The 19,768-nt window shown below is 55.7% G+C and overlaps 2 protein-coding genes across 3 annotated transcripts; one reads left to right on the plus strand and one right to left on the minus strand.

The window, feature by feature from the left end:
* Positions 1-6,203: 6,203 nt before the first annotated feature.
* Hpca (hippocalcin) lies at positions 6,204-12,703 on the plus strand. Of its 2 annotated transcripts, XM_077791455.1 has the most exons (4): positions 6,204-6,245; positions 7,726-8,124; positions 12,377-12,482; positions 12,606-12,703. In XM_077791455.1, exons 2-4 carry the CDS (start codon positions 7,747-7,749, stop codon positions 12,701-12,703), a joined length of 582 nt encoding a protein of 193 aa, XP_077647581.1. In that variant the 5' UTR covers positions 6,204-6,245; positions 7,726-7,746. The 2 variants fall into 2 exon arrangements, with proteins under 2 accessions (XP_077647581.1, XP_026262630.1); XM_026406845.2 differs by lacking the exon at positions 6,204-6,245 and having other exon boundaries at positions 7,747-8,124.
* An 863-nt stretch (positions 12,704-13,566) lies between these two features.
* On the minus strand, positions 13,567-19,279 carry Tmem54 (transmembrane protein 54). Its single transcript, XM_026406846.1, has 6 exons — positions 19,128-19,279; positions 16,761-16,954; positions 14,709-14,768; positions 14,399-14,587; positions 14,164-14,298; positions 13,567-13,777 (listed from the first exon to the last, which is right to left on the minus strand). The coding sequence occupies exons 1-6, from the start codon at positions 19,141-19,143 to the stop codon at positions 13,703-13,705; spliced, it is 669 nt and encodes a 222-aa protein (XP_026262631.1). The 5' UTR covers positions 19,144-19,279; the 3' UTR covers positions 13,567-13,702.
* Positions 19,280-19,768: the final 489 nt, after the last annotated feature.

A 19,768-nucleotide genomic window follows, 5' to 3' on the forward strand; every position in this document is an offset into this window, starting at 1 on the left:
GGAGATTTCAAGCACATTTTGGGATTGTGAAGAACAGGCGAAGAAGGGAGTCAGCCTGGCCACCCAGGCTCACCCAGTTCAGGAAGGATTTTCTCCTTAAAATCTTGGCACTTTAGACTTTGATTCAAGTCTCAAATGTCCTTTGTGCAGATTGGGATGCACTTGGACAGAACTGTGTATCAAGTTACAAGTGCTAATTCAGCCTCCTGACACCCACTTAAGAGGTGACCTTTGCCTTTGCAGTGACCCCAAAGTTTGAGGTAGGTGAGAAAAATCAAGAGGAGCTGAGAGATGGAACTCCCCAGCCATGAACTACGTGAGGAAGATCGAAATGTTCATATGTATGAGGCAAAAGGGTGGGCCTAGCTGGGTTACCTAAGGCAAGTGACTATCCCTCTCTGGCCCACTGTTGGGACCCTTCCAGCTAAAAGTCACTTCCCCCAGTAGAGGAAAGAGCAAGTATTGGCTGGGATGTGACCCTAGCTGACAGTCATTTCTCTCGCACCACCCCCCCCCCTCTAGGTCCAGTCCCACGTGGAGAGGTTAGGGCTGGGACCATGGTCATCTGGTTCAGAAGGTGCCGGACTGGTGGGTGCAGAAGGTGGAAAGGTGAAGCCGGGCATGGTGGCACATGCCTATAATCCCAGTGGCTCAGGAGGCTGAGGCAGGAGAATTTCGAGTTCAAAGCCAACCTCAGTAACTGAGTAGCAAGGTCCTAGCAACTCAGCAAGACCCTATCTCTAAATAAAATGCAAAAAAGGCTGGGGATGTGGGGATGTGGCTCCGTGGTTAAGCACCCACGGGTTCAATAGCCAGTACCAAAAAAAAAAAAGCATAAAAAGGTGGGAGGCGAGGGTGGGGATGTTATTGGAGAGCCTCGGGTTTCCATTTACTCTGGTAGGCAGTGGGGAGTCATGGAAGATTATTAAGCAGAGAGGAAGATAATCAGATTTAGAGAAACTGATCCCAGCAGGGGGCCTGCGAGAAGGGCAGAGCAGACATAGCAGGCAGATCTGACCACGGTTCTGGGGCAGGGGAGGGGAGGCGAGGGCGGGCTGAGGCCTCCTCTGGCGGCCTGGACTGGACTGGGAAGGGGCGGGTGCAGAGGGGAGGCGGAGGAGTGGGTCCTGGATGGGGTGGCACCTCTAGCTTGTTCTGCGGTTGAAGGAGGACCCAGGGGCAAGGCAGGCTGGGGGTGGAAGGCGGTGAGCTGGCTATTGGCTGGCTTGAGTCGGGGGTGTCTGTGGGCTTCTGGGAGCATGTCCAGGAAGCAGCTGGAAATGCGGGTTTTACGGAGAAGGAACCAGAAGGTCAGAGAGGTTGTTTTTGCCAACTTTGCCAAAGCTGGAAAAAGGCCATGTGAGGACTTGAACTCAAGTCCCAGGAGCCAAGTAGGTAGCAGCACTTTGTTGCTTGGAGTCCTGACTTTGGGCTCAGCTGCCTTTCCCCGGGGGTAGGGGTCCTCCACTCACCTGCTGCAGAGCCCAGCAGCACAGGGGCATGGCCAGCAGGTTCTTCAAGCCCACGTCTCTGCTCCCTAAGGGACACTTTCCAGCCAGCCCTGGTCTCACAACACCAGGGCTTCCCCATCCGTCACCCAGAGCCGCAGGCGTCCTGCCAGCCCACACTGCCTGGGTGCTGACTGTGGGCACCCAGCGCCAGACTCTTCACGGGCACCCTCTTCCCCAGTCCCCACAGAAGCCTCCCAGGGCAGCGCCATTGTTTCCACTGACACTTGGGAACACAAGGGGCAGGGCCTGCCCCCTCCACTGCAGGTTCAGCCTTGCTCCGTGGGGCAGCGATGGGGCTGTGGGACCTGGACAGGAACGACAGCTCTCTGAGCCCCCACATAGAAAGTGAGGCCTCTGCAGAGACCCCCGAACCCCGCTATCCCATGGCCCTGGCTTCAGGTCTGCAAGTCTAGCTCTCAGGACATTTTCTTCCCTCTCCAGCCATTCTGCTCCTCGTGGCCACCTCCCCTGGGAACAGCCAGGCCTGCCCCGCCCCCTCCCGGGCTGTGCTCCTGGCAGCTCTGCCACCCTGGGCTCTGGTCCGGGGGTGGTCCCTGGCGGAGAAGGAGGCAAGCAGAAGCTGGGCTGGGTGCAGCGAGAGGAGGGCCTCCGGAGACCCCGGGGCCCCCGCTTCTCAGCTCCGTGTGCTCCAAGCTGGGTGGGCAGGGCTTTGGGAAAGGGGTGGCTGGAGGTTTTAATCACTTTATCAATGTTTGTTTGTGTAATTCAGCCTCGAGATGCTTTTCCCTCCATCTGTCCCCACCATCTGCTCCCATCAGGATTTTCCAAACCGTTTGGGACCCAAGAGGCACCCGAGTGGGGGTGGGCTGGGCCTCTGAGGGGGCTGGGGAGGGGCCAGCTCCACCTACTTCACTGAGAGGCTTCCAGGAAGGGTCTGGGCTTCTGAGTCACAGGGAGCTGGGTTTGAATTTCTGACACTGCCACTTTCTTGCCGTAGCACCTCAGGTGGGGACTTCAATTCTCTGGGCCACATCTGTAAACTGTCAGAATCACGGAGGATGAAATGAGGCGGCCCATGTAGAGCACTCTGCAAACTGTAGAGCCTTGTGGTCCCCTTTCCCTTTGTCCCCGTGTGCTTCTTGTCGTCCCCGAAGCTGGCCTGCCTCTTTGGTGGGAGAGGGGTAGCTGCCCCTGCTTTCTCAACCACTTGCCTCCCTTCTCAGATCCTGGGACTTGCTCGCTCTCCAGGGGACCCTGCCTGCTGCTCTGTCCTCTTGGTCATCCACCTGCATTTCTGCTCTCAGCTGGGCCTCTCCCTCCCTCCTGGGTGCCTCAGTCTTAGGTGGGAGGGGACTGGGCATCACAAACAAGGACACTCCCCCACCAAGCTGGCCTTCAAAGAAGCAAACCTGCGGGCTCCAGTGTCACTGCTGCCTCAGCCATCTCTGCTCACGTCATCTGTTTAGCCTCTCTGCTTAGAAAGGGGAAAGACTTGCTCCTTCCAGAAGTGAGGGACCCAGGCCTCCTGACTTGCAGCCCTCTGCCCTGCTTTTCTGAGTTCTGCCTGAAGACAGAAGTCGTGGCTCAAGGGCAAATGCACAGTGTGGGAACACCCCAGCTTCTCCTTTGGCTCAGGGGGGCCTCCCAGGGCTTCCTAGGCCCCAGGGAGGGTAGAGGTGGCTGATGGATTGAGCCAGCAGAGCTCACTAGGGCCCGAGCCCTGCCTCCTCAGGGACCCTACTCATTCTAGATGCAGGAACAGTCAAAGGAAGTGGGGTGCCCAGGGTGAAGAGAAGACATGGTCCCACTTTCAGAAGCCCCCATCTAGTGGGGAGACAGGATGCAGACTGAAGGTCTTAGGGCAGGCTCCAGTCACTCTCACAGAGAAGAAAACCCAGAGGAAGCAGGAAATTAGGGTAAGCTGAATCCCCCCACCCCCAGGATGGAGAGGAGGATTCAGACCAGGCTGAGAAGACGCCAGCTTCAGGCAGGAGAGAGAGGAGGGAGTCTTGGGGGAAGGAAAGGCTGAGAGGGTGACTGCAGATTAGGCCCCCCTCCCTGTCCCAGGCATGACAGGCCCACTGGCCCACCGAGGAGAGGTGAGGGAGGTTGTCACTGGAGTGGCTTAGGGTGGGGACTGAGCAGCTCTTTGCTCCCCCCACCCAGGTCCTCATACAGGAGGCAGCTGGGAACCACCCACGTACGTCTGGCGTCTCTCACGCCTCCACTGGGGGTCCCAACACCAGAGCCAAGGCACACAGTGGAGCCAGTGTTCCCGAGGGCCCAGCTGTCCCTCCACCCCAGTCTGATTCCCTAGCTCTTCTGGTGGAGAAGAGCTCACCCCCAAGCAGGAGGGACTAAGGCTACAATCCAATGACCTGTGAGGCTTAGTTTGGCAGCCTAGATGGGGAACTCTGGTCTGAGCTCTGGGGAGCTGGGAGGGTCTAAGCTGCAGATACCGAGAGAATATGGCTAGGAGGAGCCTTCTGGGTACCTGGTAAGGGCTGATAGCTCTACCTCCTAAGGAGGTCCAGAAACAAGACTCACCACTGCCACCCTGGTCATCTCTCACCCTGAAATGTCCCCCCTGCTCCTTCCCTTGCCTCCCACTCCTTAACATCCATTCTTGACATAATGACCCAGGTGAGCTGTGGACATGAAGGTCAGACCCTGTACTCTGCTCAAAGTCCCAAGGACTTCGCATTTCATCTGTAATGCAATCAATCTTAAGGCTTCAACATGGACCCCACAGCTCTTGATCTGCCACCCTCCCAACCTTGTCCCAAATAACTTATCTAATACACTGTAGATGTGACTTGTATGTTATAACACACATCACTTCTTTTCCACACCTGTAACCTCACCGCCTAGGACAGTGCTGGATGCAGAACTAGGGCTTGATTAATATTTGTAGAATGAATGAATGAGGGCATGTGGATTCAAGCCCAAGCCCTCGCTCACTAGCTGAGACATTGGAAAATTTGACCTATTTAACCCCCACCAAGCATCAGTGTCCTGATCTGTAAAGTGGAGAACAAGGATCATATTCTAGAGATGGAAAAGGACAAAATTTAACAATTCCCAGCATGTGGGAATTGTTGCCAAGATCAGAGGAAGGAAGATGCAGCCCCCATACCGGCAGGAGGAGCTGTAAGGTGGTCAACAACTCCGGAGAGGAACTGTCCACCGTGCAGTCGGAGGCCTGTGCATCTCAGAACCTGGGAGCTGGAGACTGTTCTCACAGGTCACGAGCCTGCACCGGCAGAGAGGCTGGAGTGTACGCGGCATCGCTGTTGGGAGGTGGGATTAATTCCGAGAGGGGGTGGGGGATGAGATCGAGAGTAGTAGGCAGGAGTGGGGGCGGGCTCTATAAAGTGGAGGTGGGCAGGGGGTGTGTCTAACCCTCCTAAGACCTCGGGACTGAAGGAATGGGCGCTCCCGCTTCCCCGAAGAGACCCTAGTTCGGTTGGATCTGGAGTTGAGGCGAGGAAGCAGGGAGGGTGCCTAGCGAACCGCCCAGGATCCGGATTCCGCCCTCGGAGCGACGCGCAGCCCAGCGCCCAGGTAGGGATGAGGGAAAAAGGTGGTGGCGTGGCCAAGGATTGTCCCCTGCTTAGGAAAGAGGGCTCTTGGCACTGACCCGCTCCTCCATTCAGGCTCCCTGAGTCGAGATGCTGAGATGGGGACCCCGGTTCTCCTCCCCTGGAGGGGTGCTCCCTCGAGAGCTGGAGCAGGGCGGTGGGGGCGTCCCCCTCCCTCTCGGGGAGGAGCCTAGCGCACCGCTCCCCCTACCCGGGGCTGGAGGGGACCCCCCAGGGGAGGGGCTCGGGGCGAGCGCTGCGGGGCGTCTCCCTCGCAGTCCCGCCCGCCCCTCCGGCCGCCTCTGCCGCCGCGCGCCGCAGCAGCGCCGCCTTCCCTGCGCAGTCGGTGTCTCGGCGTCGCTGGGTGAGTGGGGGCGCTCCGGCCGGGCCCCGGGGATGCGGGGAGGGATCCCCGGAGCTAGGGGCCACGTCCAGGGCTCCCCAACCCCGCGACTCTCCGTGCCTCCTGGGATTCTTCCCACCTGGAGCGCGGAAAGCGGGGATCCCCGGGAAACACGCGGCGCTCTCCAGGGTCCTGACCGCTGAGCGGCCAGCCCCGAGGAGTAGGGTTTCGGTCGCCCCGGAGCGCCCCCTCCAGGAGGGGTCACGAGCGCGTGTGCTGGAAGGATTGAGACGTGGTCCGAGGGCCAGAGCGGCCGGGAGGTTTGTAGAGGGGACCCAGGGTGGGTTTCTTAGGTCGAGCTGCAAGGTTCTTCCCATTTGGGGAATTGGGGGTGTTTGCGGGGACAACGGAATCTTCTTCCAACTGGGAGAGGCAGCTTTGAGGGTGTCAGGGAGGAGGGGGCACTGAAGGAGCTCTCCTGTCCAGCGCATCTTTATGCCCCCGCCTGGGTGACCCAGTTCCTTGGACCTTCAGGAGGGGAGTAAGGGACACATTCCCCTGCTCAGCCCTGCGCATTTCCTCAGTCCCTTCCCACACACTTGTTTTGGGGGTCCTCAGCTTGGGGCAGAAGAGACTGATATAGAAAGGAGGGGCTACCAACTTACAGAATCATACATGTGACACGCTGCTGAAGAGACACACAGGTCTCCCTAAATGGCCACACAGGCACATTCGCTTCACATTGTGACAGGTGCATACCTGGTCACATGCACATATAATGCACATGCACAGACATGGACGGAAACACACCAGGAGATAAATGCATGCAGAACCCAGGGCACACATCATGCATGAGCACATGTATTCTCACACATGCACCCGCCCACATGTGCATAGAGCTTTGTGCATTCGAACACACAAGGAACCTCCCTCACCCTGTCTCACTGTCATCCCCAAGCTCAGAGGGAGGGGGGGTCACCTGCACACATCCCTGTCCTGAACTGTCTGGCTGTCTCCTCTCCATTGCCTTCAGCCTCACCCTCAAGCCCCTGCCCCCAGGAGATTAAAGGTGAATGCTGGGGGAGGTTGGATGGGCCAGGGGTTTCCCAGGAAAGGAGCCCCCATGGGAAGGGCTGCAGCTCCCTCTCCTGGGACCTGGCAGCATCCCTGGGAAAATAAAGAAAAATAACAAGGGTGCCTGAAGGTCCCACGTGCAGCTGGCCATGTGAGAGGTGCTGGCATTCGAGTTGACATGTGATGGCATGTGTGAGACATGTGGGGTTGTGGGCTGGTGTGTTGATGCACAGGGCATAGGAGTTGTGCGTGGTGCTGGGTGTCAGTGCGTGCGAGTGTGGAGCAGAGGGAATGCTGTGTGTGGAGGCATGATGACCATGGGTGGTGTGGGCTGGTATGTGAGTGGCATGGGTCCCAGGGGGTGGTGAGCCGTGTAGCATAAGATGTGTCAGTGCACATTTACTTGCATATTATTGTGCATACTTTGGTGACATCTAGGTAATACAAATCATTTTTATTTATCTAATACTTATGTAGCACCTGTCTATGCAGGCATGGTTTTAAGTGTTTTCCATGCATTAACTAATTTAATCCCCTCCAACAATCCCAGGAGGTAAGTGCTTACCCCCACTTTACTTGAGGCAGAGAGTTTAAGGAATTGACCCAGTCACATAGCTGGTAAGAGGCAGAGTTGGGATTCAAACCCAGGTGATCTGAGTTGGAGACCAGATGAACACCTATCCTGTGCTGCCTCTTACAGGCACACCTGTAGAAGAGAGCAGAGGGCCGTGATTGGGCTACAGGTGTAATTTTTTGATGGGAAGTCATGTGGGAGGCAAAGAGCCGGCAGAGGCTAGGAGGGGGGACCAGAGGTCCTTCTGCACCTCCCTGGGCAAGTCTAAGAGTTGGACCTATTGTGTCATGGCTGTGTGACATGAAACAGGTGACCTCCCTTCAATGAACCTGGCTTCTCATCTGAAAAATGGGGCAAATTCTGACTTCCCTTCAGGAGGGTGAAAAGATGTGCACTCTTGAAGGCACCAAGAAGGGTCTGTGTAAATATGAGCCCCCTTTCCTTCCTCCCTCTCCAGCTCTGTTCCTAGAGAAGTGTAAGGTCTAGGGAAACGGTGTGGAGCATGTCACAGAGGCCACAAGCCTGGATGCAGGCTGTGCGACCTTGGGCCAGTTCCTCTCTCTTGTTGGGCCAAAGGAGGGATTGAGGTGGCTGGCGTCTGGGGGCCCTTCTGGAATGGTTACAGGTGACCAGGAGGTCCTGACCATTCTTCTCTGCCCCTTGACCCCCTTGGGGACCCAGGTGGGACTTGGCTCTTCGGCCATGGGCAAGCAGAACAGCAAGCTGCGGCCGGAGATGCTGCAGGACCTGCGGGAGAACACGGAGTTCTCAGAGCTGGAGCTGCAGGAGTGGTACAAGGGCTTCCTCAAGGACTGCCCCACAGGCATCCTCAACGTGGACGAGTTCAAGAAGATCTATGCCAACTTCTTTCCCTATGGCGACGCCTCCAAGTTCGCGGAGCACGTCTTCCGTACCTTCGACACCAACAGCGATGGCACCATCGACTTCCGGGAGTTCATCATTGCTCTGAGCGTGACCTCGAGGGGCCGCCTGGAGCAGAAGCTCATGTGGGCCTTCAGCATGTACGACCTGGATGGCAACGGCTACATCAGTCGGGAGGAGATGCTGGAGATCGTGCAGGTGGGCCCCGGCCGAGAATGCCAGGCCAGGTGGCATGCCCTGGCCACCCCTTCCTAGCTCCTCAACAGAGCTGGTAGGCAAGTGGTGACAGGTGCTATTCTTACGACCCCATTGATGGAATTCTCTCGTAGGAAATAATGAATTGCTGATTTAAAGAAACACTGAGAAAACTCCCAAGTCCACTGGGCCCAGATTCACCAATTAATATTTTGCTTCATTTTTATATGAATGCAATGTTTTCTTGTTTTGAATGCTGACCCTTACCCCTAGGTAAAGGATGTATTTCCTAAGAATAAGGATATTCTCTTACATAACCCATAATATGATTATCCAAGTCAGGACATTTAATATAGAAACGATGCTATTATCTAATTGACAGACCATATTCCAATTTTGCCAACTGTCTTCATAATGTTCTCTGTAGCATTTTTTTTTTTTTTTTTTTTTGCCCTGGTCTAGGAAGATGCCTTGCATTTGGTTGTCTCTTTAGTCGCCTGTTGTCTGGAATAGTTCCTCAGCCTTTCTTTGTGTTTCATGACTTGACATTTCTGTAGAGTACAGGCCAGTTGTATTTTATTGATCCTCATTTACTCAGGGAGGAAACATGCTTAGAGAGGGCAAGGCACTTTCTGGAGGCCACACAGCCTGAGGGGGCACCTGACTCCAACAGTCACATTCTAACTGGATACTTGGCCATTTTCCAACTAATTGATAGAGGGACCACCAAGGGCACAGTACTTGGACCTCTTTTCCTTCCTCCTAGCTTCTGCCCCCTTTTTGCCTCCCACATGACTTCCCACTAAAAAATACACCTGTAGCCCAATCATGGCCCTCTGCTGTCTTCTACAGGTGTGCCTGTACTGTGTCCTCGGTGGTACTGTGAGGTGCTTATACCCATATGCTGAGTGCATCCTCACTATACTCCCATGAGGCTCGGAGAGGTAGAGTGCTTTGCCTGAAGTCCCACAGTACATAAGTGAAGTCAAGCTCAGCTGGCCACTACTCAGAGCTGCCTTTTGTGTGGGATCTGGGCTCCTAGCCAGGAGATCTGGCTTTCGGTTCTGGTGTCGGCCTTAACTCTTAGGTTGCTCATTTGTAAAATGGGCATGGTGATGCTGACCTCAGAAGATTTAGGGATCTAATACGAGAGCCTTTCTGAGTACAAATTTAAGTGTGTTATGTGTTAGCTCATCCATGTTGGCACCCACTCTCTTAGCCCAGCACTGAAGGTGGTCAGGGCCCTGTTCTGTTTTACCTATCCAGTTCCTTGCTCACTTCCCCCAGCTTTCTCCATCTGTAAAGGGTGTGTTGGGGGGTATTAAGCCCCCGCTTCCCAGGCTCTGGCAGGGATAAATTGGGATGGTGGTTCTAGCACAGGGTGCTGCATATATTCAGTACTCAGTAAATGTTAGTGACTGTCGATCATTTTTTTTTTTTTTTTGGATCTGCATATCTTCTTCTCTAGTCAAAATGGCCTTTTTAACATCTCTGAGATGCCTGGAGTAATGCTGTGGCGCAGACTTGCACAAGCCATTGTCCCCTTCCCTTCTGCATCTCTGAACACTCTCCCTTTGGGTCCCTCAGCTCTGTGAACCATTCTCCCTCCCAACTCATCTGCCCGCTCATTGGCTTCTCTTGCTATGGGTCTGGCTCTGTGCTCTCTAGCTGGAGCAGAGTGGCTGCCTCGGGAGGTGTTGCTGTCCAGTGGAGACCTAGTTCTTCCATGTCCCCAGCTCCTGGGCCAGTTTCTGTATGGTGGAGTTCCTGATGGAAGGATCACAGTAGACAGGGCAGTGGAGAATCACTCAGGGATCAGCTGGAAACCAGCCAATCCAGAGGGATTCGCGCTCTGCTTAATGTGGTCACGCCAGCCTGTGCTGGTAAATCTGAGTCCTGCTGGAGCTAATGCCACTTGTGTATTAGAACTTTCTGGCTGGCCTCTGCTTTCTAGGCCCTGGCTTCCTTTATAGCGGCTCAGAGGCCCCAGACAGGGGTGCAGACAGAGATCTGGAAACCCTGGTGCCTAATTAATGACAAATAGGCTCCAGTGAAACTATGAGCAGCAACTCCAATTCATTAGGAGACCCAGGAGGAGGGCCGTCACAAGGGAGTGGTTACTCTCTAAGACACTGTTTAGTCCTCCTCAGGATTCAGCCTGGTGCCAGATGATGGGCATGATGGGAGGGAAGAGACTGTTCCTCTTGAGGGATCCCACTCTGGTGGGAGAGATCAATGTGTACATCACCCGGATCAGTGTAGTGACAGGAGTATAAAAGTGACATTTAGGATCCCAGGGGACTGAGCGACAGGGGAAAACCTGGCAACACGGTGGATGAATGATGACTATCATGCAAGCTGCTATTTAGTGACCACTTACTCTAGCCAGCCACTCTTCTGATTGTTCTATCTCATTTAATCCACTAGGCAATCCTAATGAGGGAGATAAAATTAATCCCATTTTACAAATGGAAACTGAGGGTCACAGAGGTTAAGCCCTTGTCCAAGGCTACACGGCAAATAAGTAGCCACTTCCGAGTTGATATTACTTCAAAGCCCTGCTGCTGGTCACCATCCCAGACTGTGCAAGTATCCACCCAGCAGCTAAGAGGTGGCAGGCTCAAGTCAATTGGTCTCTGCCATCCATTCCCTTCTCGAGCCTTGGTTTCTCTTCTGGAAAAGGGAGATGATGATTCCTGTCGTTCAGGGCTATTGTGAAGTCTAGGAATAATGCATGTAAGGGACCTGGCATGTAGTGGTTGCCTAATAAATGGTAGCTAGTATGTTGCTCTAGGCAACATACTATGCTGGGGAATCTCCGAGGCTCAGGGATGTTCATCTGGGAGCTGTGGTGGAGTTACCCTTCTAGAGAGGTCGGCAGCAGGCAGGCTGTGAAGTGTCTTGAATGCCAAAGGCCAAATGGTTTGGACTTGGAAAAAAGGCAGTGGGAGGTGTTGATGGTCTCTAAACAGGGGAGTGCCAGCCAGGTGTCAGGCACTGCATTAGGTCCAGAGGATCTGGGTACTAACTAGATGCTGGTGGTCCTTATCTGTACGGAGGGAATTAGGAACAACCCAACAAAGGAACAATTACTTCCCGAGAAGTGTCCTCAAAGGAAAAAGCCCAGGAGGCTCTGGGACGCTTATGCCCCAACTCAGCCTGGGTCAGAGAAGGACTCGCTAAGAAAGCATCGTATAATCTGAGCCCTAAGGAGTGGGAGGCAGCAGAAGGAGGGCAGGGCAGCAACTAGGAGCAGGGTGCACCGCGGTCTTGGAGAGAGGCCGGTGTGTGTGAGGGAACGGAGGGGGTGGTCTGGGGAATGAGGACATGGTAGTGTAGATTTGTGTTTGGAAAGAGCTTTCAGAGGCAGTGTGGGGTCAGACACCAGGGAAAGAGGCCAGAAAAGCAGCGTGGAGGCAGAAGCTGAACCTGAGGCAGGGGAAGTTTATGGGATGGGAGAAGAAGGGGGGCTTCTGGGAGGAGGTGTCAATCTAGAAGATGGAGGCGGCCAGCGGGTGCTTGAGCTCTGGGTCGCAGGAACCCAGCCCATGCCACAGGCTGCGCACTCTGTGCTCTGTACATTGAGCACAAAAACCCTCCTTCGCTTCGCCTCGGGAGCTCCTGCACGTGGCAGCTGCCGCCCTCGGCCCAGCAAAGCTCAGGCTGTCCCTGCCCGTTGGCAGATGCTCATTTGCATTCATTTGCATAACCTTCCCCGCCCCTCTGGGCCCCAGCTGCCTCAACGCAGTCCTGCGCCCCCTGCGGGCCACAGACTGCAACGCAGCCCACTGCCACCCCCAGAGTCCCGGGTCCGCTTCCCGCTGCTGGGTGCTGGTGGTTCCTGAGCCGTCCCGCTAACCTTGTACTTACCCCCAAACCTGCGCCCAGGCACTGCCGCCTAAGCCCTCTAGCCCCTCGCCCTCTGGGCCTTCAGGTTCTCTAATATCTCTCCTGACTCCTTGCACCCCTCAATTCTTGGTGCTCTCTCGGAGCTTTCGGGCTGCGGTGTCTTTGTTCGTGCGGCTCCCGGTGCCAGCAATTCCTTTCCCACCTAGGCCTCCAAGGGAGCTCGGCAGTGCCCGCTCCCATAGCCCTCTCTTCCGGAAGATTCCTAGATCTTCCTTCCCCAAATCCCGAGCGCCCCAGCCTCGGTGACCCCCCTCCAGCCTGCGCGGCCGGTGGGAGCGAGCGGGGGCTGTGTCTGCGGTGGCGGCCCCGCAGCTCTTCTCACTCCCCGCCTCTCCCCCGCCCCCAGGCCATCTATAAAATGGTTTCGTCCGTGATGAAGATGCCGGAGGACGAATCGACCCCGGAAAAGAGGACTGAGAAAATCTTCCGCCAAATGGACACAAACAACGACGGTGAGGGGCGGAGCGGGGCGGGTGGACGGGGCGGGCGGGCGGCGCTCCCTGCTTCCCTCCCTCGCGCCACCTCCCCTCGCTTGCCGCAGCCTTCTCCCCCTCACAGCTCCCCTCGCCCCGCAGGCAAGCTGTCCCTGGAGGAGTTCATCCGCGGGGCCAAAAGCGACCCGTCCATCGTGCGCCTGCTGCAGTGCGACCCCAGCAGCGCCTCCCAGTTCTGAGCGACAGGAGCCAGGCCCCTCTCCTCCCTGCCTTCACCGGCCCCATCCCGGCTCTCAGCTTCCTCTCCTTTGTGTCTATCCAGGCTGGGGGCCAGACTGGGGACTCCCACCCCGGGTCTGCACTGTGGGGGGGGGGCCCTGGAAAAGGGAAGCCTGCAAGTAAGGGCCCAAGTAAGCAAGCCGTTAGCATTCCACCGTCCAAGAAATAGCTCCCTTTGGTGATGACAGAGATACCTTCTCCGGCTTGGTCTGCTCCTCCGAGTCAGCCCGCCCTTAGCCAGACAGCTCCACCATCTCCCACCCTCCATGTCTCTGAGGCCAGGCCCCTCCAGACCTGGGAAGTGCTCCCCCTCTGGTAGGTCTCAGACTGGGAAGAGTTGGGGGTCAAGTCCAGGTGAGGAGCCTATTTGTTTGGAGGGAAGAGAAGGATTCCAGGGTTGTTGAGGGTTCAGGGTTGTGGGGGTTTGAGGAAGAAGATTCTTTAAGTTGCTCTGCCCTGCAGGAGGGCCCCAACCCTTCCTGCCCAGTTCTTGGAAGCCTTGATAGGGACTCAACACCTCCCAGGATTCCAGCTGCAGCTGTGGTCCCATAAACCCTGGCTACATTTGAGCTCTTGGATGGACACAGCTAGACACACAGACCACAGATCTACCCCCTGTATCCCCCCCCCACGGGCAGAGTCCTTCCACCATGTCCTGCGTGGGAAAGATGCGCAGGCCCCCTGGCTGAGCCCCTGTCCCCTCCTGCATGCAGCCACATGGAGCATCTCTGTTCTTTTTAATAACTTCAGAATAAAGTCTTGTTTCAGTGCAATGGGCTGGGTGGCCGGGGCAGGAGGTGAAAGCCCCCTCCCAGGTCCCCAAGGGCCCACTGAGCCCTCTTGGGTGGGCTCTGGGAATCCTGGAGCCATCTGGGCCTTGATGGTCATCTGGGCACTGGCCACAGTTCAGGCTTGGTTGCAGGCCCCCAGTGACTGGGACTCCAGCGAGGCATCTGCTCTCAGAGGGTCAAGGGCACAGAGCTGGTGCAGCTCAGCAGGTCATGGCCCTCCATGGACTCTGGACTCTCCTGCATCTGTGGAGACACAGGTCACTGGTGGGCCTACTGGGTCAAGGCTGGGGTTCCCTCCTCTAGGATACCCTAGGGATGGAGGAGGGAGGGTGGGGCGGATCTCTGGAGGGCAAAGGAGCATCATCATCCCATGCAAGAGCAAGGATAGACCCCTGGAGCATCCCCTACTCAAGCCCAAATGCCCCTTAGCCTGCCTCAACATTTGTCCTGAGCCCTGGGAGAGCCAGATATCGTCAGTTGTGTGACTTAGTAGGAGATCTGGCCTCTCTGAGCCTTTAAACTTCTCTCTTTGGAGAGACCCCATACAGAGGAGTGGGACACACCAGCCTGGACTTCCTAGCAGGAACTCCAGGAAAATATGGGAAGTCAGGAGTATGGAGGGGACTTACCATGTGGTGGCTGCTTTTCCCCCACCAGGGCCTCAGTTCCAGCAACTGGTGGGCCAGCTGGATGCAGCGCACAGCAAACACACTTTCCGCTACACAGAACACCAGTGAGATGCCCCAGAGGCACAGGCTAGAGCTCTGCAGGACACAGGGGACAGAGATGGCCGGGTGTGTGCCAAGAACCATTCCCACCCCTGTCAAGGGCCTGGGTGCCCCCATCCCAGGCTCAGGCACTCACGTAAATGCGGGTGGGGTCGAAGGGACAGTCGGGTGTGAGTGCCAGTAGTTCAGGGCTCCCAAAAGTGCAGGCAGCCAGCAGGGCCCGGCCCTGGGTGGCAAAGGTCACGGCGATCGAGGCCAAGAGGCCAAGGGCACAGATCAAAGAGAGAAGAGCACAGGCCACACTCGAGCTAAACATTGTCCAGCGCTGGATGGGGGAGGCCACTGGTCAGTGGACATCAGGCTTGGCCTCCCTGGGCAGCTCAGGCCTCCGTGATGGTCAGGCACACCCCCTACCCTACAGCCCCATCCCAGGAGGCACCACATACCAGGGGGGTGCTGGGGAGGTAGCGGGACAACACGATGGCTGCAATGCCGGAGGTGATGACCTGGTGGAGGGGGGTTCAAGTCAGTTCTGACCCTGTGCTGGAGGACAGCAGGGGGAGTGAGGACTGTTTTTGGATAAAGATGCCACCAATGTCACCAAAGATGCTCTCCAAACCTCCACCTCCTTGTCTTATGCTTAGCTTTGCCCTCACTGCCTCCATCTGCAGAGCCATTTCCTCCTTGTCTAGCCCTGGAGTGATCACACCCTGCCTATAGCCTTCCATGACTCCCCACTGCCTCACATGTGAGGAGGCATGCCCAGGAGAATGCACGCCACAGGATACCTGTGACGTAATTCCCTGAAATGGAACAGATTTGGAAGAAACTAAGTAACTCAACTGGCAAGGAATTAAAACCAAAATTATATATTGAAACAAACCAGGACACTTTATGGCGTAAAATTCAAAATCCCTAATAGTATTTGAAATTATTTCAGGGTCTCAGTGACCTGGCCCCAGCTCTCAGCTCCTCAGCCCCACCCTGAGCCACTGTCCTCCCTCATCGCCCAGGATGTGGACACCGACATGAAGGCTCCTGATGCTCACAAAACACCCTCCCTGCTCTCCGTACTGTGCAGATCCTTCCCTGTGCAGGCTTCCAACCACCCTCTGTCTCAAGAACAGGACAGCCTATGCACTATCCACCCCAACAGCTGCCCTCTGGATCTTTGGGGCTCCATTCAGTCAATCTTCCTCCTTCTGTTCACTCAGTGTAATGGCAGAGTACCATGAGTATTCAGCAATGGCTTTCATTCATTGTGCAACCAGAACTAAGTGCCTCAACCTCTGTGCTAAGCCCCACTCTCAGGATGAGCTCACAGAAAGGACACAGGCTTTGGTATCAGAACCACCAAGGTTCAAATTCAGTTTGGCATCTTTGTATCAGCAGGAGGGGTGAATCTTGGTCTTGGTCTCCTCCTCTGTAAAATGGAGATGATAACGGCCCATGTTGCTGGATTGGTGAGGATTAACTGAGGAAATGAGGGCAAAGGAGAAGTGGTCCTGCCCAGAGCCCATTCCTGGGCCCATTACCTCCCCACTCTGCCTTCCTCACAATAACTGTAATCCCAAGGACACTGGCCACATTTGCATAGCCCAGCCTGTCCCACTTGATGGAGCCCTTCTGATTTGCTTGGGCCTTGTCTACCAGGTGTGGAGGCCAGCAGGCTGCCTGAGCTTTATTTTCAGACAGAGACAGGTTTAGTGAGGTCCCGGCCAGGAGTGGCAGGGATGAGCTCCCACAGGATGTGTAAATGTTCCTCCAAGGTCGCAGGTGCCTTTGCTGACAGGCCAAGAAAAGCTCTATAAATCTGAGAATACCAGGCCACTTCATTTGTATATTCATCAAACAGGGGCTGTCACTGAGTCATAACAGGGCTACCCTTTATTGAGCAGTTGCTATAAACCAGGTCTAATGATAAACTCCTGCCAGCCTGGTTTTCTCAGGGTCTCCAGAACAGATCGTAGACATGCCCACCTCCACGTCTTTGCATGTGTCTTTCCATTCTGTACAGGGAATGCCATCCTGCTTCCTTTCCTACTTGCCAGCCCCAGGCAGGCCACACACCTAGGTTATGTATTGAATTTCATCTGTAAACTCCTACACATCCATCAAAACCCTTCTGTGAAGTCCTCCTGGATCCTCCCAAACTGCTCTGATATTACTTTATTCTGTCCAAGGGTAATTTGAATATTTCTTGGTGAAAATAACAATCCTAGTTCACAGTGGTGCACACTTACCATGTGCTGAGCACATTATACGAAGCGCTTTCTGGGAATGATCTTATTCAAAACTCACCACGACCCTGTGAGGAGGACACTTTTACCACCCCCATTTTATAGATGAGAAATCCAAGGCAAAGAGAGTTTGAGTGACTTGGTAAATGGCATACTATGCTGGGGCTACCTGCTTATCCCTGCAAGCTGTGGTGGGGACTTATCAAAGACCTTGCAAGCCCCTCCCTCCCACCAGTCACCCTCCCGGCCTGGTCGTACCACAATGGCAGAGGTGACTGAGAGGATGTTGACCACGCAATACTGAAGAGCCACAGCATCCCGGGGGGCAGCGACATAGCGCAGCACCGTGCCATGCAGCACAGCGGCGATGATGAAGCTGACGTGGCCCAGCACCACCAGCACCAGGCCTGTCTTCATTAGCACCTTCCGGAAGTCATCCACGCTCAGGCCACCTGTGGGGGACAGAGACATGGGTGAGACTTACTCTGCTAGGCAGAGGAGTAAACCTAACCCTGGAGTGATGGACACTGGGTCCTAAATCTATTTCTGGATGACTCGGAGGCAGTACCTTGACATTTCTGAGCCTCAGTTTCCTCCTCTGTAATAGGGGTTCATGATTCATTTGTGAGTCCTGGGACTGTAAGGCTGGAAAAGCAACCAGGGGGCACTTACCAAAGGAGAGTTATCCTTGTTAGCACTCTAGGTCATGAGCAGCAGGGCTCAAGGTCACATCTCTAACTCCAGCTCCCTAACCCTTCCATTGACATCCTATCCACTGTTCCAGGCCCTGGGCTACCACAGTGAGCTCAACAGTCATTGTCCAGGTTCCATGGAGCCTATGGGCCATCGGCAGGGATCAGGCCCTGTTCGGTATTCAGTTTGGTAGACAGTAGGTACTCAACACAATTGCTGAACTGAACTGCCTAGAGTCAAGTGACTGGGGCAAATAACTAAAGCCCCTAAATTTCCATTTCCCCATCTGTAAAATAGGAAGAAGAACCCTGGTCTCTCAGTGCAGGAGATACATGAGATAGATGGAAAGTGGGTCAAACTCTGGGGCTCTGGGAAAAGCAAGCTCTTGGCGCAGAGTAGCACTAGGCAGGGCTGTGGGGGGGGTGGGACCAAATGTAAATTCTCTTTGGCCATGTGGCTGCTGCTCCTATCATCACATCCCAGGAACAGGAAGCCCACTCCTCAGACAGCTTAGGCTATTCTAGAGGTGCTCTCTGCAATGTCCTCCTTGGCTCCTGACGCTGCCCTAAAGGACACACATAAAGCTGGTTCCCTGGTCCTGCCAGTCTCCTCTGAGAGACTGGAAGACTATGATCAGTTCCCAGAACTAAACAGCCCCTTCCTTTAGCTGCTCCTAATGGGATCTGACTTTGAGACCCTTCCTAAACCTCAGTCTCCCCATCTGTGACAAAGAGGGTTGATCATATTTCACGTATGGGAGTTCTGCAACTAGATTTTTTAAAAAAGAGAAAAAGAAGAAAGGAAAAAGCAACCACTAGGCTGGCTGTGCTTGTGATCCTGTGCAAAGAGGCAATCCTCACCAGGGAACAGGGAGGTCACAGACTCCCTGTGACCGAGCATGGGCCCCTCCCCTCTGTTGGCTCCAGATTTCCCAAGTATAAGAAAAAGAGGGGTGGTCTAGCTGGCTCTGAGACTCCTGGAGCCTGTAGAGTCCTCTAGGGCTGGACCAGGTCTAGGAAGTAAAGAATGGATGATGGACTGGCTGGGCACTGTGGAACTGGAATGACCTGGTGAAGAAGAATGGCCAGCCAAACAGAAAGGGGCATGGCAGCTTCACTGTGGGGGCCTGCTCCACCTCACCCCATCCACCCACCTGCCTACCTGGCAGCCCAGACACCACGGCAGCTCAGGGCTGCACTCAATAACAACAGCATCCCAGGACCAAGACTTTGGTTAAACAAGAGGCACAGTGCCAGCCCGGGACTGGGCCTGGAACCCTGGATTGGGAGTCTCAGGGCAGTTCCTGGCTTTATTTCCAAGTTACCATTCTGGGAGCATTTAGCAATGTGATAGTCCACAGTGCTAAACACTTCACTCTTGGAGCTAAGTTTATCTTCATAGAAGGCTAGGAGGTGGGTGCTACTGGCCTATTTTACAGATGAGGCAAAAAAGAGGCTCACAATGTGTCCTGTGGGGACTCCCCAGGACTGCCTAAGAGCAGCATCGCAGTGCCCAGGCAGCGGGGGGAGGGGCACACAGTCCTCTCCTCTGTGATGATCCTTTGTCACACTGTTCCCTCCAAGCGTGGTGGGGGACAGAAGGGTATAGAAGTGAGAGCCCAGGGCCCTGCTTTCCCTCTCTCTGGTCTCTCCAGCGTATTTTTTGCCACCAGGGTGTCCTGTGAGCATTCATGCCACTCAGAAACGAAAGTGGTGTCAAGGGGCCCGAGGTGCTTCGGGCCACATTAAGACATACCCGGCAGCCCTCCTTCCTCCATCTCGCTGAAACTGAAGCCCTGAAAGAAAAGTGACGTGCCCAGGCCGCCAAGTGAGTTAGAGGCGGAGCGGTGGGCCTGGCCCGGTTCGGCTCTCCCTACAGAGCCCCACCCCGCAGCAGGGTCTGGGCCTCTCGCGCCCACCCGGTGCCGCTCACCCAGGCGCAGACACATGTCGCTCCCGCGCGGGTCGCCGCGGCCGGCGTCAGCGGGGATCCAGAAGCTGCCGGCAGCCGGAGCGCTCGGCTCCCATCCTCTCCGCCGCCGCCGGTGCGCGCTGCGGAGCCGCGCCGCGCCCACTTCCCGCCCGAGCCGCGCTCCGTCCCCAGGCGGCCTCCCTTCCCTGCACCCCCAGCCGCCTGGGTGCGCTCGCACCAGCTGGTCCGACCGGCTCCGCAGCCTCGCTAGGCTGAGTCACCGCCCCGCCCCGCCCTGCGGCGACACCGATGCCCCTGCGCTCAGCCGGAGCCTCCGCGGTGATGCCCCCTTGACGGAGGGACACTGAGACTCAGAGGGGCAGCTATAGCCCCTGCCAGGGCGTGAGTGGTGTCAGCTGTGGTTATGGTGCCCCGATGGGCACCTGGACGGAAAAAACGCCCGGGGGAAGGCTGGGAATGGGGAGGGTGGTGAAAGAGAGAAGCCTAGGGGACCGGGGTCCGTCCCTGGCCTGCTGTGTGACCTCAGGCAAATGACTTTTCCTCCCTGGGACCTACTTTTACCAGATGAAGAACAGCCCTGTTCTTTGAGTTTAGTCTTTCGGGCTGAGCAAGGTGCTTTCCTCATCTGTCTTCAGGTTCCT

This window comes from Urocitellus parryii, chromosome 11 (assembly GCF_045843805.1).
Source record: "Urocitellus parryii isolate mUroPar1 chromosome 11, mUroPar1.hap1, whole genome shotgun sequence".
Taxonomy (NCBI): Eukaryota; Metazoa; Chordata; class Mammalia; order Rodentia; family Sciuridae; genus Urocitellus; species Urocitellus parryii.

Excerpts from the sequence above, each read along its gene's own strand:
- Hpca (XM_077791455.1), top strand. The coding sequence starts at position 7,747 with ATGGGCAAGCAGAACAGCAAGCTGCGGCCGGAGATGCTGCAGGACCTG. Across the intron at positions 8,125-12,376 it reads AGATGCTGGAGATCGTGCAG|GCCATCTATAAAATGGTTTC; the intron begins GTGGGCCCCGGC and ends CCCCGCCCCCAG. Across the intron at positions 12,483-12,605 it reads AATGGACACAAACAACGACG|GCAAGCTGTCCCTGGAGGAG; the intron begins GTGAGGGGCGGA and ends CTCGCCCCGCAG.
- Tmem54 (XM_026406846.1), bottom strand. Across the intron at positions 14,299-14,398 it reads TCGACCCCACCCGCATTTAC|AGCTCTAGCCTGTGCCTCTG; the intron begins GTGAGTGCCTGA and ends TGTGTCCTGCAG. Across the intron at positions 13,778-14,163 it reads GGAAAAGCAGCCACCACATG|ATGCAGGAGAGTCCAGAGTC; the intron begins GTAAGTCCCCTC and ends GTGTCTCCACAG.